The sequence below is a fragment of the Brachyhypopomus gauderio genome, chromosome 6, assembly GCF_052324685.1.
Source record: "Brachyhypopomus gauderio isolate BG-103 chromosome 6, BGAUD_0.2, whole genome shotgun sequence".
Classification (NCBI taxonomy): domain Eukaryota; kingdom Metazoa; phylum Chordata; class Actinopteri; order Gymnotiformes; family Hypopomidae; genus Brachyhypopomus; species Brachyhypopomus gauderio.
Window position 1 is genome coordinate 33,091,241 of NC_135216.1, and position 25,525 is coordinate 33,116,765.

General features: G+C 39.8%; 1 protein-coding gene across 1 annotated transcript; it reads left to right on the forward strand.

The window, feature by feature from the left end:
• The first annotated feature begins 2,100 nt into the window (after positions 1-2,100).
• Positions 2,101-5,697, forward strand: LOC143516327 (uncharacterized). The gene is made up of 4 exons (XM_077007881.1): positions 2,101-2,166; positions 2,777-2,805; positions 2,910-3,394; positions 3,514-5,697. The coding sequence occupies exons 2-4, from the start codon at positions 2,783-2,785 to the stop codon at positions 4,011-4,013; spliced, it is 1,008 nt and encodes a 335-aa protein (XP_076863996.1). The 5' UTR covers positions 2,101-2,166; positions 2,777-2,782; the 3' UTR covers positions 4,014-5,697.
• The last annotated feature ends 19,828 nt before the right edge of the window (positions 5,698-25,525 follow it).

A 25,525-nucleotide genomic window follows, 5' to 3' on the forward strand; every position in this document is an offset into this window, starting at 1 on the left:
AAAATGATGCTGGGCCAGGCTAAATTCAGGTTTTTCATACATATAGGGACAAGTCATGTATGATGCAGTTGAGTTTTGCCTGGCCCAAGACATTACAGGCATACAGCAGGCCTCTGAACTTGGCCCTCTGACCCATTTTACCTGTGCGCTTTACTCAATATGCCATGTTTCAAATTAGATTTGAGGCATAAAATGATTCTGGGCCAGGCTAATTTCAGGTTTTTCATACATATAGGAAAGAGTTATGTATGATACAATTGAGTTTTGCCTGGCCCAAGACATTACAGGCATACAGCAGGCCTCTGAACTTGCCCCTCTGACCCATTTCACCTGTGTGCTTAAGTACTCAATATGCCATGTTTACGGTTAGATTTGAGGCATAAAATTATTCTGGGCCAGGCCTAATTCAGGTTTTTCATACATATAGGAACTAGTTATGTATGATACAATTGAGTTTTGCCTGGCCCAAGACATTACAGGCATACAGCAGGCCTCTGAACTTGCCCCTCTGACCCATTTTTACCTGTGCGCTTTACTCAATATGCCATGTTTCAAATTAGATTTGAGGCATAAAATGATTCTAGGCCAGGATAAAAACAGGTTTTTCATACATATAGGAAAGAGTTATGTATGATACAATTGAGTTTTGCCTGGCCCAAGACATTACAGGCATACAGCAGGCCTCTGAACTTGCCCCTGTGAACCATTTCACCTGTGTGCTTAACTACTCAATATGCCATGTTTACGGTTAGATTTGAGACATAAAATGATGCTGGGCCAGGCCAAAATCAGGTTCCTCATACATATAGGAACTAGTTATGTATGATACAATTGAGTTTTGCCTGGCCCAAGACATTACAGGCATACAGCAGGCCTCTGAACTTGCCCCTCTGACCCATTTCACCTGTGTGCTTAAGTACTCAATATGCCATGTTTACGGTTAGATTTGAGGCATAAAATGATGCTGGGCCAGGCTAAATTCAGGTTCCTCATACATATAGGAACTAGTTATGTATGATACAATTGAGTTTTTACTGGCCCAAGACATTACAGGCATACCGCAGGCCTCTGAACTTGGCCTTCTGACCCATTTCACCTGTGTGCTTAACTACTCAATATGCCATGTTTACGGTTAGATTTGAGGCATAAAATGATGCTGGGCCAGGCTAAATTCAGGTTCCTCATACATATAGGAACTGGTTATGAATGATGCAATTGAGTTTTGCCTGGCCCAAGACATTGCAGGCATACAGCAGGCTTCTGAACTTGCCCCTCTGAACCATTTCACCTATGCACTTTACTCAATATGTCGTTTTTCCATTTAGATTTGAGGCATAAAATGATTCTGGGCCAGGCCAAAATCAGGTTCCTCATACATATAGGAACTAGTTATGTATGATGCATGTGTTATTTGTCTGGCCCGACGCCTTATAGGCATACAGCAGACCTCTGAAATTGCCCCTCTGAACCATTTCAGTGCGCTTTCTGTGCGCTTACCTACTGAATATGCCGTGTTTCGAGTTAGAGTTGAGGTAATAAATGATGTTAAATGAAGAGATTAATTTGTATTCTAGAACAGCATTTCTGTGTTTTTAGTTTTAAATCTAAGAATATGTTTCCTTACGTTAGAAATGCTGACGAATTCAATCATCATGTACAAATCGCGTACAATTGGAACAACTTGAAATAGAAACCATTTACAAAAAGAATGCTTTCATTAAATTTTTATTTTTTTTCTACATTCACAAAATCAGTATGGGAAACAATAACCTCTTAAATGTTTTCTTCTACGCTCGTTTGTTTAATCTATCGCTTTTAAACAAAGTGCGCAGCAAACACATCGTGAACACACCCTTTTTGAATAAGGAACCAACTTCAGTCGTCGAATAAGGAGCTGCGAATAAGTAACCAAACGAATCTCAAACTGCGAATAAGTAACCAACTTCAGCCTCGTTAAATACATTGACATCAAGTTTTACTCCAGCTATTATTGTAACTACCTTGATATTAAAACTATTTCCAACGAACCCTTAGATGTCTCGGCACCGCTGACACAGAAACTGAAAGTATTATCGCGAGACCCCGTGCCAGCATCTATTTAAATGACAGTCTCATGTAAGCCAATCTCAACTGTGTGGCAGCACAGAAGAGTGCGAATCAACCTAAGTGAGTTGAAAGAAACTGTATTACCTTTTAGACATGAATTAATGTTATAAATAGTTTAGTAATGGGTATCAATGAGCCCTGCGTAAAATCCTGTTCAACATGGAATTTTAATTTTGAATCTTTTGTACTTTTACTAATATTGTACGTTGTGGCATTTTATTCGAATTAAAAAACTGAATGTTAACGGCCGCACAGAAATTATTTTAATCGACGATCAGAGTCCGAGTGATGTTTTCTTTTGAAAAAAAAAATCCCAATTACATCCGTCGGTGCGTACGGTGAGTTTTATTTTTAAGCGGTTTATATTTGTTTTTATGCCAGTCGTATCATTTTATTTCGTCGTATGTACCCCCCACACTTTAAAGGCCGGTCCTTGAAAATATTGTCTGACATGTAACCGGTTCGTGGCGCAAAAACGGTTGTGGACCGCTGATATAGACTATTCAATGTTCTTACGATGTTTCCATGTAAACTATGCTGTTTAACGGTTGCTTCTTCTTAAAGTTTGCGAGTAGTTTGCAGTTGCAGAATAAAAGCAGACTAATGAAAGAAGGAAATAAATACTCAACATTACCTGTTGAATAAAAAATTATGTTTCTTCTTCTATCAGGTTAATATGATGTGCATCTTTTCATCTGGGTAAGCAGGCTACTTAAGATCCCGATCAGGTTTTACACAGAAGTAATAAAGGAAATGTATTCTAATAATATATTTTGATACAGTAGGTCTTGTCTTCTCCACAGGGCGTTGTTGAAGGATACAGCCAAGGCCGTTATCATTCCTCTGAAAAATGGCATCATCTCCGTCACCAGAATCTATGAGTCCCTCATAGATGCAGATGTAGATCCCATTAGTGGACAGTGCTCCAACTACACCTCCATCAGACAGCAGATAGTGCAGACCCAGCAGAGTCTGGAGGAGTCAGAACAGGCAGCCAGTACAGGACTGAGGGGTCTGGATCAACACCTTGAGAAACTTACAGCATATGAGAGAAAACTTCAACAGGAAATAAGAGATACAGAAACTACCTTATGTAACTTCAGAACAGAGCAGATGTCTAATGAAAAGTTACTGAATTACTCTAAAAGTGCTTTAGAGCAGGCCAGACACAATCTGGGCTCAGCTGAAGAAACTAAACGCAATCAGGAGAAGAGGAGACGTGATGCTGAGATAGTAACAGGAGTTGGAGCAGGATTGTTCGCTATACCAATTATTGGATGGATTGCTGGTAATAAATACAGTAATTATTAAATAAACTATAATGCATGAAGATTAGATATTTATTTATTTTTAACAAGACTACACTTAATATGTGAATGTTAGGTTCAAATATTTCTCTCTGTTTAGGGGCTGTCATGGTGAGTGTTGGTGCAGCAGAAATGTCTCAAGCGTCAGAAGCTATCAGAGTGGCAGAAGAGGAAGTAAGAAATTCTGAGTCCCAAGTGGAAACATACAAAAGTAAAGTGTCTGACTATGAACATGAGATTTACCAGTTGGAGCTCAGCATCAGACGGAAATATGATGAGTTGACGCAGATCCATAAAGAAATCCAGCAGGTGAAGGAGAAGAATAAGGGTGTAGCTGAGTTCCAGTGGAAAGTTAGAAGAGTCGTCCAGTTACTGAGTGACCTGAGTGGGAAGAGCAGAGTAGTTGAGTGTCAAACTCGCAGATTCATCCTCCAGGAACCAGTGATGACGATGATGGAGGAAGTGATGAAGGCAGCAGAACAAGTCACAGGAAATGAGCTCCTATGTACTGAAGATATACCACAACTCATCTGGACCATGAGAGAGACTTACCAAGTCTGTACCTTATACAGTAACAATGAAGAGGAAGACTATTACTGACAGATATGCAGTATAGCATCTGATCTGTTAAGAGCTCATGTAAATATCATCGCTATATTATACAATACACATAAGCCCAGTTCAGTTACTTCATAGTCAGATATGAGTAGGACTATTGTTGTGATTTTGGGTTTATTTTTGCTTAGCAATAGCACTAGCAACAATATATTTTGCTTACCTTTTAAACATAATCTAGGAATTAAATGTAACTACTGTTTTAGATGTGTCTGAGCTGTGAACCCTGAAAAAGGCCTTGCGAAATCATACTGTGCAAAGAGTGAAAACGAGAAGATGATTGCACAAGCAGAAGTGATGACCTAACAATGCTGACACGGGTGAAATACAGGGGTGGAAAGTAACAAATTACATTTACTCACATTACTGTAATTGAGTACTTTTTATGAGTAATTTGTAATTTTCTGAGTACTTTTTGAAATATGTAATTTTTACTTTTACTTGAGTACATTTTGACCCAAGTAGTTTTACTTTACTACATTTGAACACCCTCACATTACTGAGTAAAAAAATATTGATGGTGAAAAATTAAATGCGGGCAGAAATTTAAACTTCTGAGTCCCAGAACTGAAGGCCAATTGCGTGGCCTTGCCTTGCGCGCACCCTTTCCATTGTCTCATAATCAGGTCATAATCTGGTGCACTTATTTCCAAAAGGATGAGATTGTTCTATCTATCTATCAGGTTCTGTGGGATCCTGTGGACATTTTTATTGTGAAAAGTGGAATCCTGTGGGCACTGTATTTTGAATAGTTGGATCCTGTGAGCACTTACTTTTAAATTGTGGGATCCTATGAGCATTTTTTAATTTTTGATGTGGGATCCTGTGCGCATTTTGTTTTATTTTGAGATGTGGGATCCTGTGGTCATTTTATATTTTATTTTGAAATGTGGCAAACTGTGGGCATTTTATTGTGAATAGTGGGATCCGGTGGGCACTGTATTTTGAATATTTGGATCCTGTGAGCACTTACTTTTAAATTGTGGGATCCTATGAGCATTTTTTAATTTTTGATGTGGGATCCTGTGGGCATTTTATTGTGAGTAGTGGAATCCTGTTGCATTTTAGTTTGACATGTGGGCACTTAATTTTGTGTGCATTTTGTTTTTTGAATAATTTGTAATTTAAATTTCTTTATTCTTATCATAGTGTTGTCCGTTGGACAATAGGACTGAAAATTGTTTGCACTTTATGGTACAGGTTGTGACTGTCCTTGTGCTGTGAGGAAGTATGTTCCTGAGCCCAGCTGATCTTTTTGCAAGTGTGGATGTGCACTTAAATATACTTTGAAATCGATTAAAACAACTGGTGCTGAATTTGGTTCATGATTCATCCATGCATTAAATAACTGAAAGTAACTAAGTAACTTTTACTCAAATTACATTTTTAATGAAGTAATTTTGTACTTTTACTCGAGTAAATTTTGAGATGGGTAATTTTACTTTTACTCTGAGTAGATTTTAGGCAAAGTAATGATACTTTTACTCAATTACAATTTTTCAATACTCTTTCCACCTCTGGTGAAATATGAATGTATGACATCCTGATGTATGGTGACCGCATGGCGACCTCAGGTCGAGCAAACAGTCCAGAGACAGGAACCATATGTATAAGAAATGTTGGGTTTGGGGCGTGGAGAAATGGTATATAAAGACTGCTTGAACCAACACTTGTTGGATCTCTCTGATGCAAATGTTAGAATGTGGGAGATCCCCAGAGATATCTCTGTTTTAATAAAGGCCTTTTTGGTATTGCTATAATTTTGGTATGTGGTTCCTGCTATCTCTTTCCCATCAAACGAACACGCTGGGCTATAGTGGTTGATAGAAGTTTCCAGCCCATAACACTATATACACAGAAAGCTAACTTTAAGGCATAATTGACAGCTGCAGTGTATCATTAGCAGTAATATCTGACTAGTCAAACTAGCATTGCAGTTCTCATCTTAACTATGCAGCTGAAAGTGTAACCTTTTATATTAATCTGTTAGAATTTCCTACAAGGAGAATCTCTTTCTGCACATAGGACTGGTAATCATGAGTTATGTTATCCTGTCTTTGTTTTAGCCTAGCTAGCCTAGCAACAGATTTCCCTGTTCTTGTCTATACTGTTGTATTGCTAACTCTGCAAAACATACTATATATCTGGTCTTGAACATATTGTATGATATCCCGAAACCCTTAACTCAGACCATGTGACCCGTCTACCTTCACACACACTTCCCATTTTTCATTGATATATAGTACGTCTCTTTAACGTGCTTGTTTAATAAAGTTTTAATAAAGTGTGTGCTTGCTTCTGTGTGTGATCGACGTGTGTTCGAATGCACCCCGGGTCCTGAAGTAAGAACAACCAGCACCCTGAGAAGTGATGGTGAGACCACAATGCAAAGTTCATGATGTTTTCTTGAAGACACAGTGAGGAAATAGAACCCTTAAATCTGTTTTTATGTTTATTTAAATATCAACACAACCTCCACATTTGATCATTACAACCCAGCACGTTCACTTCGTTCGCAGGACGCAGGGTTATTAACTGTTCCTAGGATAAAAAAGATCTCAGCAGGTGGAAGAGCCTTTTCTTTTAAAGCTCCAAAACTGTGGAATAATCTTCCTGCCTTTATTCGGGACTCAGACACAGTCTCAATGTTTAAAACTCAACTAAAGACTTATCTGTTTAGTTTGGCCTTTGAATAATTTGTTACATATTTACCACATCACATCTTTCTTCTCCGAGGTTCACCTGAGGAGTAACACTGCAGTTGGAGCCTACATTACCGGTGTCATCGCTCCGACACGGAATGAAAACTTGGCGTTCATCACAAGACATTTATACTGACAATATCAACACCCAGAACTTTAATTCTAGTTACCTTATACTTAACCTGATTGTGTAATTTGTTTATAACTTGTGTATTTATCTGTATAATTTGTTTTTGTGTAATTTGTGTGTTAACGGGCCGCCCAATGGAGGATGGGTTCCCTTTTGAGTCTTGGTCCTCCCAAGGTTTCTTCCTATTCCCCACCATCTAGGGAGTTTTTCCTTGCCACTGTCGCCTTTGGCTTGCTCATTAGGGATTTGGACCCATAGTATTGTTAACTTTGTAAATCCTGTAAAGCGCTTTGAGACAACATGTGTTGTGAAAAGCGCTATACAAATATATTTGATTTGATTTGATTTGATTTGACGCGAGTGAGAAGGCAGGATGCCAAGACTTGCCTGCTCTCACAGATGTTTATTAAAATATATTATAGCAGAGATCGCTATTCACACATTTAACACACAGACTATCAACATCTGACAAAGAACGACAAGTTACACACTTAAATACAGAGAAAACAACAATCAACAAGTGCAACATATAACGAGACGAGGGGCAGGTGCCGACATAGTAGAGCCACACACACACAAACAAAGAAGTACAAATACTTCGTTACCATACTTGTCACAGTACGGCGGGACCCCTACTGGTCGCCCCCATCTACAGCAGCAGCTTGTCCTGTGGGTGTGGTGTTGTGTTCGTCCCTCAGGTGGGCGGAGCCCGCGACCCGTTCCACCTGATGGTCGTTTGTTTGTCTATATATGTCTTGTCGTTGTACCAGTTGACCGCTGGTTATTATATCCTTAATTCGGATCAGTTCACGGGTTTTGGTTTGCGCACTTTACATATTAAACCACCCTTTTTCCCTGAGACTTGGCGTGATCGCTTCCATTTATTTTCGCTCACCCTACCCATCACAATACTTAAGTAGAAATTTTGGTTATTTATACTTTACTGGAGTAATTCATTTTCAGCTGACTTTTTACTTCTACTCCTTACATTTTAAAAATAGCCTCGTTACTGCGATTTCATTTCGACTTGTTTTTTATTCGTGTCGACTTGTTTCATCGTTTAAAAAACCCCTATCCTGACTAATCGCACCATCCGGATAGAGTGAATTTGATTGTGGTTGGATGAGAAGTATAAACATATAATATTCCGACATATAATATTTCCTCTTAGTGAAATACTCCTATCCTCTGTTGCTCGTGCCCGCGGCACTTGAGCAGCTGAGGGAGGTGCGGTTCTTCACCAAACTTGATCTATGCAGTGCCTATAATCTCATCTGCATGTGCAAAGGGGATGAGTGGAAGACCACCTTCAGTTCCATCTCTGGCCATTACCAATTCCGAGTCCTGCCGTATGGCCTCACCACAGTGCCCTCGGTGTTCCAGGAATTCATTAATGAGGTTCTCATGTAATTTCTGGGCAAATCTGTTGTTGCTTACATCAACGACATTCTGATTTATTCCAAGACCCAGGACCAACACGTTTGTGACGTACATGCAGTCCTTGGCACTCTCTTGTGCAATCCGTATTGCAAGCTTGAGAAGTGCAAGTTTCACCTCTCTGAGGTGAGCTTCCCATGTTACATCATTAGGCAAGGCTTTATGCATGCAACTTGGCAAGGTGGAGGCAGCGATTGGGTGGAAACGACCACAGACGCGCCGTGAGCTCCAGCAGTTCCTGGGGTTCGCCAATTTCTATCTGCGTTTCATCCGGTTACTAAGTGACCTGGCTAGGCCTCTCACTGACCTGCTCCGCGGAGGAGCCCACAAATTGAGATGGGGCGATGAGGCAGAGAAGGGTTTTGCGGCCCTTAAGGAGGCCTTTTCATCTGTCTCTATACCGCAGCAACCTAATCCAGATTACCATTTCTTTCTTTCATGGTGATTACCGACCACAAAAACCTGCGTAACACCAAAGTATCTGCATAACACCAAGAGGCTCAACTCGAGGGAGGCTTGGTGGTCACTCTTCTACCGGTTTGCGTTTACCATAACGTATAGGCTGGGATTGAAGAACACTAGGGCAGACGCGCTCTCTCGACAGTATGACTGTCTTACTAAATCCACCGGCGAAGAGCCAGTCCTCCCTCCTCAATATAACACCTTGAATATTATAACACCTTGAATTCCTGTGTTAACACCCAGAACTAAAGATGCAATATTTCAGAAATCTTTGTAACTCCAAATCTGAACTGTACACAGAATTGGAATTCAGCCTACAGGAACCAGCTCGGTGAATGCAGTCTAGAGACACCAAACTTGACTACCTTTCAACCAAGGAAAGGATAATTATGCGTGGAACCAACATCCAGCTTTCCAGCCTCATGGAACCAGGACAAAGTAGTTCTGAATTGAACATTATGTGATCGGTGGTTGATATAAAGACACAAATCGTGATCTTTCATGTATTCAGCATTAAGTAATGTTATCAGAATCTCTGTGGTTATATAATCACACCACAGTGATGCATATCCATGTATTACTATAATTTCAGTAGTTAGATACACCCATCTTTGTAGCTGTGAATTGTATTGTGAAGGCATGCATGCATATATATATTCCTGTGTGTTATGCTGTTTAGATATGCATGCTCATTAAGTTCTGTGTGTTAAGGTCATAGAGACCTGCATATTCTCATATCCATGTACTACATTATTAGAGATCTATCAATACACTTGTAGTACAGTGTAAGGTCTAATTAAGATTTATATATATATCCGAGTGTCAACATGTAATGTGCTATAGTAGGCATATACATATACATGTATTAAGTTGTGTCACTTACCAAATGTAACCATGTTCATATGTTCTTGTGTGACCTCATATTCATACCTGTCTATGCATTATGTGTCATTCAGTGTCCAGGAGTGGAAATTAAGAATGGCGCAAGGTATAGGCTGGTAGAATCAGATTAATACTTATTTAGGCAAAGCATACAAGTCAATTTATTTAGGAATAAGAGAATTCCAATTGTCTTGAAATTGTAATAGTCTGCTTTTGTCTCCCATTAACTAAACCTATGAGAGACGGGCAGGGTCACAAACCCCCTTCTCTCCCTCTTTTCCCTTCTCCTCTCTCTCTCCCTTTCTCTGATTACCTCCTGTCCGGGCAGAGATTATGCATATTCAGGAATCGGAGTCCAATGATCACCAGAATAGCAACTCATGGGGAACTACAGTCACGCCCCTAAATGTTGCTTAAAAGGTGTCCCTCGAGAAGTGAATTCTAGTAGTGATGGGCAAAACAGTTCTTTTAGATGAACTGAATCATTAGAATCAGTTCACTAAAAAGATTCGTTCAAATGATTCGTTCGCCGAATCGTTCAGCGGGGGGGGGGGGGGGGGGGGGGGGGGGGGGGGTGTAAAATGGATTATATTATATCGCGATCGATCGCCAGTGGTTGGCGCCAGAGCAAACTAGTAACTCATTGAATCATAGATGTGGATCAGAGGTAAATAAACTAGATTGTGTGAAGACAGTCAAATGCATGTGTCTCACGCTCATTGCGTGTCAGTTGGCAACCCTGCAGATAGCTATTTGTTGTGAAACGAAGTAATTACAAGTTCAAGCATTTTCAAGTACTTTAGCCTAAATTCCAGCACTTTCAAACAGAACACAATGCAACATTAAAATTCATCAGGTAAATGTTCATTCCCCTGTTTTTGAGGGGTGTTTCTTTATACATATCGTTTCGGACAACACTGTAAAGAATGTGAGTGTCAAGTTTAAACGCCTCCGCCGTGGTGTGCGGAGTCGCGCGCTATGAATGAATGAATGAATGTTCGATTTATATAGCGCCTTTCCAAATTCCCAAGGCGCTTTACAATTTGACACAGGTACAAGTCACAGACAACCATCACACGCACACCGGTGAGAAGCGGCAGCCAATTGCGCACAGCGTACTCTCTACCGGAAGCCACAGCCCCCTGGGGGACTGAATGGGGTGCAGGAAGGGGAGAGAGGACAGACCCTAGTGGCAGAGCACCATCCACCACTGGGCGCACACACACACACACACACACTACTGTTTATTGAACATAGAGACACAGACACACACTCAGGGAGAATTTGTCAGGGACTGCCAATTTACCTATCCTCCATGTTTTTGGATTGTGGGAGGAAACCGGAGACCCCGGAGGAAACCCACGCAGACACGGGGAGAACATGGAAACTCCACTCAGATAGGGACTTGAACCCAAGACCCCAGTGCTGAGAGGCAAACGTGCTAACCACCAAGCCACCGTGTTGCCCCGATCACTATGATCACTCACGAAAGTATCCAGCCTTAACTGATACACGACTGAACGGTTCATGTTTCAGTTTAGTTCACGGCCTCATGGACCAGGAGACGAGAGTGTTGTAGAAAATTATGAATAAAAAAATTGCAACTAAATGTTGGGTTTATAAAATATAAATTATTATAAAATATAAATTACATTACAAATACAGTAATCCTGCCTTTATCGCATTCTGGAGATTCCAGAACTACCTGCAATAACCGAAAATAGAAACGGTATTTAAGTATTTATTGTCAGGAATGGCCGATGACATATCCAGTTCACCTGTTACACCACCACGCCCACATTCCATGCATACTTAAGCACCAGAACCACACTTCCTGGTTGCGAAGTATTGCCTCCATGTTGTCGCGTACCAAGCTGTTATTCCTGACTGTCTTCCTGTGTGCCGAACTCTGCTTGTCCCCTAGACCACGTCTCTCGTCTGATCCCTGGATACCTCCCGGACTCTGCCCTCGCCTCTCGACCCTGGACCGTTCTGACTACCGCTACTACGCTACAGCCCTACACCTGCCCGACACCACTGATCTTGCTGTGTTGCTCGTTGTACAGAGTTGTTGCAATAAAGAACGCACTATTCCGCATCAGGATCTCTCTCTGCGTGTTCCATTCGTTACATTTATACACTATATTAGGGCTTTATAAACCCTCCCCACACCTTTACCTTTCCCATTCCCTTATACCAGGGGTACTCAACTAAATTTTTCCACGGTCCAATTTTGGCAGATAGCTGTGACCTGAGGTCCGGGGCGGCGGGGGTGGCGAACGTAAGTTGTTGAGCGGGGGTGGCAAACGTAACACTCGTGACGGAGTGTTTTGTCAATAGCCCTGAAATAAATGCTCCGGTTTAAAATTAATTCTCCCGTCAAAATTAATAAATATGGGTTTTTTGTCCGTATCCAGTTAATCAGGAATGACATTGGGTCCGGACAGGACTGCGTTCGGGTCCGGATCCGGATCGCGGTCCGCCAGTTGAGTACCCCTGCCTTATACCATTCCCACACTGTTCTGTGCATGTGTGCTTGTCCAGCGAGCAACCAGTCGTGTTGTATACAATCTCATGTAGGCGAGTAGTCTCAGGCAAGCGATGCTGGCAGAGGCGGTCTTTGCATAGAGGCGTGGCTAGGTAACTGCCTTGGGCCCCTCCCACTGCAGCCCACTGTAGGGGCCCCCTAACTAGCTAACTTATTTCTCGCATATTAATGTTGATGGGCCCCCTAGCTAAATTTGCCTTGAGCCCCCAAATTGCTAAGTCCGCCACTGGATGCTGGTTCTCGTTTCCGAGAGTAAATATGCACTATTTACTGTAATTCGTACTATTTTATTATTTATAACATTCCTTGTTAATTTTTAGAATTAATACTTATAATATATTTTTATACATTTTGGGATTTTGTCATGTAAAAAATCATAAAATATATATTTTTTCCGCTGATAGAATTCCGCAGACAACCGGCGAAAAAGTGATGACCCGCAAATTATTTTTCCCATTAATACCTTATAAAAAACCTGTGAAACTGGCGCAGGATCACTGTAACATAATACAAAAAATAAGTATTAACTAACCTACAAAAGTGCAAAATAAATATTAAATTAAGAACAACATTAAGATAAAAACTGTACATTCAGATGAAAATATCAAACGCGCAAACGTGAATCACGTCCTTAGCAACAGTTCTCTGGGTGACATTACGTTCAGTGAACGAATCAGAAAATGAAGGAGAGCTTTCAGTTCATGAACGAATCAGAGAGTGAACGAGAGCTTTCAGTTCATGAACGAATCAGAGAGTGAACGAGAGCTTTCAGTTCATGAACGAATCAGTGAGTGAACGAGAGCTTTCAGTTCATGAACGAATCAGTGAGTGAACGAGAGCTTTCAGTTCATGAACGAATCAGTGCGTGAACGAGAGCTTTCAGTTCATGAACGAATCAGTGCGTGAACGAGAGCTTTCAGTTCATGAACGAATCACTGAACGAATCACTGAACGAATCACGGAGCATGCGCAGTTCCCTCGGTGATTCGGTGATTCACAGACCACACTGCAGTTCCCCTGACGGCCTGCACGGTCGCTGTTGAGCTCAATTACTGAACTGAAAAAGGAACGAATCATCTGAGGTAGTGATTCGATTCAGTTCGTTCACTCAAATGTTTCGTTCATTTGAACGAATCGTTCGCGAACGACACAACACTAAATTCTAGAGTTGGAGTGATGCCAAGATACCACAATTAAGTTCGAACTTTGTCCAACCTCTAGAAGATCTTCGTTATATTTTATTTCTCGAGAAAGTGTTTTCGAGCCATCTTGAGACACACTCCGCTGACCCAGCCACCTCGGGAGTGAACGAACCTTGAACGCGCGTCGGTCGACACGCCTTCCTCCCCCCAGACACACGCACGGACGTGTCGGGCTAAGACCCAGAGTTCAGGTGCTGTTTTGGGGTTGCCAGTTCCGTCTGTTAGCTACCAATTATATCTCTACCTCTCAGAGTCCGATTTAATAGCTGTTACTAGTAATCTATGCCCGGATCTTCTCTTCATACTCTCCTACTTTCTTTCTAAAACCTCTATGATCCATTTAAATTCCATGACCGTCAATAATTGCTGATTATTTGCTGTTGTTGCTTAATGTTCTATTCTTTGTTGTTTACTATTATATATCTGGTTAGATTAGTAGATTCACCTATAGGTTTAGTTTCACTTTGAGCCTAATCATTCCATATGCTATTCTTTATATCAATTGTCATATTAACCATTGAATAAATTTTGATATTTGTTCATTAAACTGGTCACGGTGGTAAATACATATTTTGGTTGATGGTATTAGGTCACTGCGCAGAATCAGAACTTAACCCTTTGTTAATGAGACTGATTAAACCATATTCCACCTATCCACCTGAGCAATCAGGATGGTGCCCCGTTCATAATACATAAACTAACATATGTATCTGCTACACCAATTAAACCAGTGACAATGTATCAGAGGGCCTGGTGCAGTGTAACAGTGAAACAGTGTAGGACTTCAGCCTGTGTAACAGTGTGTCATGCCAGACCACTTTTAAAGTGAGAGGAACAAGACCTGAACTAAGAAAAGCATTGGCAATCGTAGTGATGAGCAAACAGGGCAAACCGTTGACCAAGGGGCACGGCAAGGGGTCTAGAAGGCTCAAATTCTGAGTAGATGTTGCTAACCTTCTCATTAAATTACATTAAATAATTACATGAGAAAATCATCAACAATTGCCAAAGAAGGAGTTAATGGAGTAGCAGGCCAGAGCCATTTATTAATCGAGAGCTCTTGGATTTCCCTGGTGATGTTAGTGGAGTTACACAATTCACACTGTACAGGGAAGCATGCAATGCTTTTAAGTAAACTGAATGTGTATTCTGTATTGGCATGGACTTGCACAAACTTACTGCTTTCCTTATTTAGACTTTACTTGCAGTAATTGTGTTTCTGTTTTGTTCATTTTAAAGATTTAAGGTTTTAAAGGTTTTCCATCAGAGGGTTTAGTGCCGTGCAGCAGTGAAACAGTGTAGGACTTCAGCCTGTGTAACCCTCATGCCAGACTGTGTTGAATGCTGTAGTAAGATCAAGGAGAACAAAATGTTCACGAGACCTAATGAGTAAACAGGACTCTTTGTGAAGTTATGTAAACTTTGGTAATATAAGTTGCACAGAAATGAGAAGTTAGAGTTACTATGCTATTTAAAGTCTGTGCAACTCAACTAAACTGAGTAGATACAGCCGTTTTAGTACACTTAAGTAGTAGACAAAACTTTTTCAAGGCATCTGGTTTCCTCAATTCCTTTAAGATCAACTTAAACTTTACAGTGAAGATCATTCACTGCTGTGGAATGTTCCAACAGAGTTCTTTGTTCTACAAATACATTAGATCACACAGTAAGTGGCTAGTGGTTGTGTTACCAGAGCCATATCCTAAAGGCTGAGGAAACTCAGTCCTCATTTGGGGGGGAAGTAAGGGGGTGGGGGCAGAGTCTGGCTTGCTCTGGCCAGAGTTCAGAGTGACACATGCACACAGAGAGCAGCTGGGTACCTCACTCAAGGGCATTTCACATGCTGCCCAGTAACTGTTTCTAACTCCCAGACGCCCAGAACTCCTTTGCAACATCATATTTTACTTTTGTGAGTTCAGCGCATTGACGAATAAGGACAAACTGATAGTGAACTGTCAAATAGGATTTAAACCAAGAGAGACATTGTCCTCAAATGTCAGTGAGTGTTCCAGTCTCTAGTCTATGCTATAGAGATGCGTTCTTAATCAGTGGATATTAAAAGAACACATACCTTTGTTAACACTGTTTTGTTGCTGTGATGTCATCTGAATGCATATGTATCTGCTACACCTGAGACTTTGCCTGAGACTAGCCACCAAATCTGCCTTTTCTAGCATCTTGGCAATAAAGGGCATGCTCACAATTGAGGGGGATTATGACTAGATGGTGTTTAAATTTGATGACTTAGGAATGTAATCCACACCATGAGAAGAGTTCATTATACTACACATAGGTTATATTGTAATTGTGATGCTGTGGCGCTGGAGGAAGGATGAGACACGAGTCCAGTCTTCAGAGATGAACGACACGTTTAATGATGCAAAAGCGCAGTAAGCGCACGTAGAACACAAAACAGGAACGTGAACGACTCTAACAAAGACGAGCACGGGACACTGCGCGAACGCACACTAAATAGACAGACCACATAATCCCTGCGTGATGACGAGACGAGTCACAGGTGAAACCCAGGGGTGTAAAGTAACTAATTACATTTACTCACATTACTGTAATTGAGTACTTTTTATGAGTAATTTGTAATTTTCGGAGTACTTTTTGAAATATGTAATTTTTACTTTTACTTGAGTAAATTTTGACCCAAGTAGTTTTACTTCACTACATTTGAACGCCCACACATTACTGAGTAATAAAAATATTGATGGTGAAAAATTAAATGCGGGCAGAAATTTAAACTGAGTCCCAGAACTGAAGGCCAATTGCGTGGCCTTGCCTTGCGCGCACCCTTTCCATTGTCTCATAATCAGGTCATAATCTGGTGCACTTTTTTCCAAAAGGATGAGATTGTTCTATCTTTAAATCTTCTATCTATCAGGTTCTGTGGGATCCTGTGGACATTTTATTGTGAAAAGTGGAATCCTGTGGGCACTGTATTTTGAATAGTTGGATCCTGTGAGCGTTTTTAAATAGTGGAATCCTGTTTTATTTTGAGATGTGGGATCCTGTGGTCATTTAATATTTTATTTTGAGTTGTGGCAACCTGTGGGCATTTTATTGTGAATAGTGGGATCCGGTGGGCACTGTATTTTGAATAGTTGGATCCTGTGAGCACTTACTTTTAAATTGTGGGATCCTGTAAGCATTTTTTAATTTTTGATGTGAGATCATGTGGGCATTTTATTGTGAGTAGTGGAATCCTGTTGCATTTTAGTTTGATTTGTGGCATCTTGTGAGCATTTAATTTTGTGTAGATTTTGTTTTTTGAATAATTTGTAATTTATATTTCTTTATTCTTATCATAGTGTTGTCCGTTGGACAATAGGACTGAAAATTGTTTGCACTTTATGGTACAGGTTGTGACTGTCCTTGTGCTGTGAGGAAGTATGTTCCTGAGCCCAGCTGATCTTTTTGCAAGTGTGGATGTGCACTTAAATACACTTTGAAATCGATTAAAACAACGTGTGCTGAATTTGGTTCATGATTCATCCATGCATTAAACAACTGAAAGTAACTAAGTAACTTTTACTCAAATTACATTTTAAATGAAGTAATTTTGTACTTGTACTCGAGTAAATTTTGAGATGGGTAATTTTACTTTTACTCTGAGTAGATTTTAGGCAAAGTAATGATACTTTTACTCAATTACAATTTTTCAGTACTCTTTCCACCTCTGGTGAAACCAGGGCTGGACTGGTAATCTGGCGTACCGGTGAAGACAGCAGCAGCCAGAGATGCAGGCTTGTGAAAGAGAAACCGAGAGACAGACTGAGCAGGAAAGTGTAGTACGTAAGCAGGTAGTAACGTTAGGATAACACAGGGACTTTATTACATGTGAATGATGAGCCATGGTGAGTGATTAGTATCAATATTTATTGGTATTTGCATACTTCCTAAAATCTGGCAGCCACGCGTCCTTATTCTGATAAAATAGCAAATGGTCAAGACTGAGAAGTGTTGGATGAGCAGCAAGTGTCCATTTTAGGATATCATAGCATTTTAGATATTTAGGTTAAAGGTGTGTTGAAAAGCTGCATAGTAGTTTAAATTTGTAGCCTCTAAAAGGGGCAAACTCAATAGACACAGGCATAGCTGACATTATGACATAATTCACAATTCCACAAGTCACAATATGACGGAGGTCATAACACATAGCATCTTAGATATTTAGATTAAAGATGTGTTGAAACGCTGCATGGTAGTTTGAATTTGTAGCCTCTATGCTGTGGTTCAACATGTTTTAAAAAGCACCCAAACAAGTAAAATGACAGATTTTAAAACTTATAAATGATAAATAAAAGCATTGCAATTTAAGCATGACTACTGTAAGTGTAAAAAAATATAAAAGTAATATTAGCAAAATATATGCCCACACTGAATAAGAGTAAAACTGTGTCAAATCCTTTAGACATGTTTGCGTTGCATGAATTCATAAAGCAGCTTTGTTTGTAGCCAGATACAAATACACGTTATAGCTGTTTATAGGAGGGAGCACCTTTAACCTGAAGAATTAGAATTGAGCTGTTAAATCGGAGAAATTCTGAAAATACATATTAGAGATGATTTCAATAAAATCATAAAAGTGATTGTGATATAATAATGCTAAGATTGAATCCAATTACTTTAACCAGTAATTTTTTTTTCACACCATACCCCACATACATAAATTACAAGTCGGTTGTGCTCCGCTAATTATGAGGGGCCGGTCTAAACCAAAAATGCCAGGGCCGATGTTTTGTCCCAGTCAAGCCCTGCCCACAATGATACACAGACGCAGACGACTGGATGTAGACGACATAAACACACGCCCAAAGGGAGGGGTCAGGGGCTGTACCGTGACAGTAATGGACCATAGTTCTTTGAAATACAAGTTGGGCCTGGATTTAATAGACTACATCAGCAGAATTTGGAAGAATTTATCAATTAAATTATCACTTCAAGAAAAATTATGGAAAAAGATTCTAATTATTTAATGTTAACCAAGCAGCTGCCAAAATACATTTGCAGATTAGCCAAGTCTGAGGAAGCACAATTGTTTTCCTTTAATTTTCAATTTCATCATTGGAGAAGCTAAGAGTGCATCCTCTGTATCAGTTCATCCAATCATTCAAGATAATGTTTAAGACAGAGGAATCTGAATCAGATCTAATTATAATTAAAAATTCAATTCAATCATTTGTCCCGCAGTAATGTAGCAGTAAAATATTAATGTTAAGATGTTAATGTTAGATGTTAAAAAGAGCCTCACTCTTGTTTATTAGTGGAGATGTTCTCTTACAGGGCAAAAAAAGGCAGTTAGAAGTGTCAGTTTGACTTGTGTGTATCCCTGAGTGGACCAGTCCCCACGACACCCAGGACGTTCAGTGTTTAGCTCTTCAGAGGAGTGATGGTGCTTTCAGTAGAGGAGATGAAGCTCTCTGCTTCTCCTGTTGTCTTCCTCAACTTTACTTTAATCATCTCACACTTTCAAACTTTCTTTCTGGAGAACTTTAATAAGACCTGCACAGAGAAAGAGTAAAATTTGGATATATTCCTCACGTATGAAGAGTCACGTTGTTAAAAACTTTTGTAATGGATACATATGTTATTTATGGATTATGAACGGGGCACCATCCTGATTGCTCAGGAACCAATTTTGTGATAACGGAGATGGGTAGAATATGGTTTAATCAGTCTCATTACTAAAGGGTTAAGTTCTGGTTCCGCACAGTGACCTAATACCTGTGACGGGCAGGGTGAGCGAAAATAAATGGAAGTGATCACGCCAAGTCTCAGGGAAAAAGGATGGTTTAATATGTAAAGTGCGCAAAACAAAACCTGTGAACTGATCCGAATTAAGGATATAATAACCAGCGGTCGACTGGTACAAAGACAAGACATATATAGACGAACAAACGACCCTCAGGTGATACGGATCGCGGGCCCCGCCCACCTGAGGGACGAACACCACATGACCACAACAGGACAGCTGCCGCTGTGGACGGGGGCGACCGGCAGGGGGCCCCCCCACAACGTGACAATACCATCGACCAAAATCTGTATTTACCACCGTGACCAGATTAATGAATAAATGTCCCAATTTATTAAATGGTTAATATTACAATTGATATAAAGAATAGCATATGGAATGATTTGGCTCAAAATGTAACTAAACGTATATGTAACTCTACCAGTGTTGCGAATAACGCCGTTAAAAATAACGGCGTTAGGTAACTGCGTCATTTTGTCAGTAACGGGATAATATAATTAATTACTTTTCCTGTCGTTACAATGCCGTTGATGTTACTGGTCATTAAAAGTGGTGCATTACTATATATTGATATACTAACAGTAATCCGAGCGGACCCCTGCCCAGGCCAGCTCCAATGACCTCTTGAAAGTTTCTGCAACATACGAAGCAGGGCATCCACATTCAGGGACCACTTCTTCTCCTGGCCATCTTGCATTGCGTATCCATACATTGAATGTACTGTACATATAAATCAACATTTTTAGACTTTGTCAATCAACAATACACCACATACATTGAATGAGATGGTGTTGTTTGGTGGTTCAGACAAAAAAAAAAGGTTCAGTAAGCAACAAAGGAAAATAAATAAGCATTATAGCAATATAATAAAGGTAGTAAAATGGTTAAATGCAAATGTTTAAATGTTAATGCATTGAGCTAAACAGATAGATGGCCAGGAGAAGGAGTGGTCCCTGAATGTGGATGCCCTGCTTCATATGTTGCAGAAACTTTCTAGAGGTCAACATAAAACAGTCATTGGAGCTGCTCTGGCAATTCAGCAATGAAGCAAGATGACGGTTCCTGATCTTCTCTACTGCCCACAACACATCTGAAGATTTCTGGACAGAGGCCTTCTAGACAAAGATGTGGTTGATCTGCATAAGGGAACATTAAGATCCTCATACATCTCTCAACAGAAGCTTTGATGTCATCCAGAAACTATGCCTTCTCTGTTCCCCCTCACCTCCTGTACCTTCTGTACTCCAACATCATCCAGCCCATTCTATTGTATAGCTATAGTTAAACACGTGCTTAACGTCACGAGCGCACCTGTCACGTGTTTAACTATATGTCTCCGCTACATCTTAAAAGGTTTAAAAGCTACATAGTGCACCTAATAGTGTCCCAACTTGTTCCAGTGTCTGTAGATCGTCTCCTAATCCAAGGTCAATCTCTGATTAACTGTCCATCTGTCCTGCTCATCAGTCACTCAGTTTCTTTTAGTTAGCTACATATCACTGTCCTAGAACTCAGATCCCATTTCTTGGCTGTTCTCCTGAAGTAGCAAGAGTGTAAACATAGCAACTGTGACGCCGAAGGCGTCGGGACAGAGGCAGCCGGAGGCGTGGGTTGAACCAAAGGAAGTTTATTTTCCATGTTGACCACACAGTACAACTCTCAGCGTATATACCAATACGGAAGCTCGGTTACGCTCGCAGCGTAACCTAGTATCGCTCTTAACGCGTGAACAGCACGCAAGGTAGACAGGAACAGAGACGCTCTGGTGACGGCAATGCGCAGCACTCGACTAGACGACCTGCGGGCTTAAGAAGAGCAAAGTAAACTAGATGTAAAGTTTGTAAACAAACTTTAAGTTGGCTTGACAAAGCCTGTTGTAACAGCATGAAGACAATGTTAAGTATGTTAAATGAAAATAGTTGGTCCCAGCAAAGCCTAGTAGTTCAATAAGGACAGCAAATATAGTTGTTTTATCTTAACAGCTGAAAAAGATTTAAAAATCAATGGTTTCCTATGGGAGGATGGAGGGATGAAAACGAATGAACAGAAGAAAAAACTGTTTAACACCATGTAAGACCATATTTAGTATATTTACATTTGAGACAGTATATCAGATTTAGTTGTTAAATCTTTACATCTGATGGAGTTATAAAAATCAATAAAATCCTATGGGAGGATGAAGGGATGAATGAAATGATAGAAGGGGAGGATAGACAAATTGCATCAATATGATTTTCAGTGCAGTGCTAGGGATCAGCTACTGAGTCATGTCACAAAGTTTGATCACTGTATCATGAAAATTAAGGGATTTATAAAATCAATGGAGTCTTATGGGAGGATGGAGGGATGAATGAAATGATAGAATGGGAGGATAGACAAATGGCATCAATATGCTATTCAGGGCAGTGCTAGGGATCAGCTACTGAGTCATCTCACAAGGTTTGATCACTGTATCTTGAAAATTAAGGATTTAATTAAATCAATGGTTTCCAATGGGAGGATGGAGGGATGAATGAAATGATAGAATGGGAGGATAGACAAATGGCATCAATATGCTATTCAGGGCGGTGCTAGGGATCAGCTACTGAGTCATGTCACAAGGTTTGATCACTGTATCTTGAAAATTAAGGGGTTGATTAAATCAATGGTTCACTATGGGAGGATGGAGGGATGAATGAAATGATAGAATGGGAGGATAGACAAATGGCATCAATATGCTATTCAGTGCAGTGCTAGGGATGAGGTAGTGAGTGATTTCACCAAGTTTGATCACTGTATCTTGAAAATTAAGGGATTTATAAAATCAATGGGATCTTATGGGAGGATGGAGGGATGAATGAAATGATAGAATGGGAGGATAGACAAATGGCATCAATATGATATTCAGTGCAGTGCTAGGGATGAGGTAGTGAGTGATTTCACAAAGTTTGATGACTATATCTTGAAAATTAAGGGAGTTATGAAATCAATGTAATCCTATGGGAGGATGGAGGGATGAATGAAATGATAGAATGGGAGGATAGACAAATGGCATCAATATGATATTCAGTGCAGTGCTAGGTATGAGGTAGTGAGTGATTTCACCAAGTTTGATCACTGTATCTTGAAAATTAAGGGATTTATAAAATCAATGGAATCTTATGGGAGGATGGAGGCAGAGGTGGGACCAAGTCAGTGTTTTGCAAGTCTCAAGTAAGTCCAAGTCTTTATACCTCAAGTCCCGAGTCAAGTCTCAAGCAAAGACACTCAAGTCAAGTCAAGTCTCGAGTCAAGACAGGCAACAGTCAAGTCAAGTCCCAAGTCTGAAACTTGGAATTTCAAGTCCTTTCGAGTCTTTTTTTTTTTTTTTTACCAATGTTGCAGGTATATTTTAAATGTAAATAATAGACATGCGTTCTTTTTTAAATCTGTATTCTCCTCAAATCTTGATAAAAACATGTGCAACTGAAAACACGAAGTATAAAAAAAATTAAAATTACACCTCTTTATTGCACAGTTCAATTTGTTAAACTTAGCTGCAAAAATATTCATACTTTAAACTACAATTTTCCAGAAATAAATATTCTGTGAAAAAGTCATAAGTAGAACTCCATGTTCAAATAAAAAGTGCTGATATTTTCACAGTACAATACAAAGAACCATAACAGCATTTTCCCTCTCTTCTCTTATCTGGTTTCTTGGAGAACATGTGTGAGTGACACAAGACAAACAAATATAAGAACTGAACAATTAACAGGAATCTACAACTTTAGACATTTCAGTAAACTATTCTGCATTGCATTTGCTGGCCAAAAGTCTGTATGTCATTTGTGCACGATGAATGATGTCCCCATAGCTGAAAACTCGCTCCACTTTTGTCAATATATTTTTTTCTCAACGTAGATGTCTTCAAATACACAATCCATGCTGAGATAGAACTGGATATTATGATGGTGACAGAGAGAGGCTCTCTTCCCCGAGTTCAGATACAGAACCCAGGGTTGCCAACTCTCACGCATTGAGCGTGAGACACACGCATTTGACTGTCTTCACACGCTCTCACGCCACACATCCGATTTCTCACGCCGGAAACTAATCTAGTTTATTTACCTCTGATCCACATCTATGATTCAATGAGTTACTAGTTCGCTCTGGCACCAACCACTGGCGATCGATCGATCGCGATATAATACTTAATTTGTGTCAATTTTACACCCCGCCCGGTAAAAATTTACGTTCGCCAACCCCCCATTTGATTGGTTGTGCTGCAGCTCATGCACACACACACGTACAGAGTGTGGAAAAGCAGAGGACCGGTCTGCGTCAGAAGGACGGAAATGAAATTAATGGGGCGCACTTTATAAATATTAATATGCGCTTTAAAATTTAGATTTGGGGTAAAAAAAATCAAGTCTTTGCAAGTAAACAGGTTCAAGTCCAATTCAAGTCCCAAGTTATTGGTGTAAAAGTCCAAGTCAAGTCTAAGTCTCTGAATATTTTTTCAAGTCAAGTCAAAAGTCTTAATATTAATGACTCGAGTCTGACTCGAGTCCAAGTCATGTGACTCGAGTCCCCACCTCTGGATGGAGGGATGAATGAAATGATAGAATGGGAGGATAGACAAATGGCATCAATATGATATTCAGTGCAGTGTTAGGGATGAGGTAGTGAGTGATTTCACCAAGTTTGATCACTGTATCTTGAAAATTAAGGGATTTATAAAATCAATGGAATCTTATGGGAGGATGGAGGGATGAATGAAATGATAGAATGGGAGGATAGACAAATGGCATCAATATGATATTCAGTGCAGTGTTAGGGATGAGGTAGTGAGTGATTTCACCAAGTTTGATCACTGTATCTTGAAAATTAAGGGATTTATAAAATCAATGGGATCTTATGGGAGGATGGAGGGATGAATGAAAGGATAGAATGGGAGGATAGACAAATGGCATCAATATGATATTCAGTGCAGTGTTAGGGATGAGGTAGTGAGTGATTTCACCAAGTTTGATCACTGTATCTTGAAAATTAAGGGATTTATAAAATCAATGGGATCTTATGGGAGGATGGAGGGATGAATGAAATGATAGAATGGGAGGATAGACAAATGGCATCAATATGATATTCAGTGCAGTGTTAGGGATGAGGTAGTGAGTGATTTCACCAAGTTTGATCACTGTATCTTGAAAATTAAGGGATTTATAAAATCAATGGGATCTTATGGGAGGATGGAGGGATGAATGAAATGATAGAATGGGAGGATAGACAAATGGCATCAATATGCTATTCAGGGCGGTGCTAGGGATCAGCTACTGAGTCATGTCACAAGGTTTGATCACTGTATCTTGAAAATTAAGGATTTGATTAAATCAATGGTTTCCAATGGGAGGATGGAGGGATGAATGAAATGATAGAATGGGAGGATAGACAAATGGCATCAATATGCTATTCAGGGCGGTGCTAGGGATCAGCTACTGAGTCATGTCACAAGGTTTGATCACTGTATCTTGAAAATTAAGGATTTGATTAAATCAATGGTTTCCAATGGGAGGATGGAGGGATGAATGAAATGATAGAATGGGAGGATAGACAAATGGCATCAATATGATATTCAGTGCAGTGCTCGGTATCAGCTACTGAGTCATTTCACCAAGTTTGATCACTATATCTTGAAAATTAAGGGAGTTATGAAATCAATGTAATCCTATGGGAGGATGGAGGGATGAAAGGATGAAAAAAGAATGAATAGAAGAAAATAAAAGGCTGTTTTAGACCATATATAACACCATATAACAGCATATTTATCATATTTACAGTTGAATCATTACAGTAGATTTAGTTGTTCTATCTATACATCTGATGGAGTTAAATTAGTGGTTTACAATGGGAGGATGGAGGGATGAAGGGATGAAAAAAGAATGAATAGAAGAAAATAAAAAGCTGTTTTAGACCATATAAGACCATATAACACCATGTTTAGCATGTATACAGTTGAATTGGTATAACATTTTAGTTGTTCTATCTATACATCTGATTGAGTTATATCAGTGGTTTCGAATGGGAGGATGGAGGGATGAAGGGATGAAAAGAATGAATAGAAGAAAATAAAAAGCTGTTTAAGACCATTTAAGACCATATAACAGCATATTGATCACATTTACAGTTGAATCAGTACAGCAGATTTAGTTGTTCTATCTATACATCTGATGGAGTTAAATTAGTGGTTTACAATGGGAGGATGGAGGGATGAAGGGATGAAAAAAGAATGAATAGAAGAAAATAAAAAGCTGTTTTAGACCATATAAGACCATGTAACATCATGTTTAGCATATATACAGTTGAATTGGTACAGCAGATTTAGTTGTACTATCTATACAGCTGATGTAGTTGT

Excerpts from the sequence above, each read along its gene's own strand:
- LOC143516327 (XM_077007881.1), top strand. The coding sequence starts at position 2,783 with ATGATGTGCATCTTTTCATCTGG. Across the intron at positions 2,806-2,909 it reads ATGTGCATCTTTTCATCTGG|GGCGTTGTTGAAGGATACAG; the intron begins GTAAGCAGGCTA and ends TCTTCTCCACAG. Across the intron at positions 3,395-3,513 it reads AATTATTGGATGGATTGCTG|GGGCTGTCATGGTGAGTGTT; the intron begins GTAATAAATACA and ends CTCTCTGTTTAG.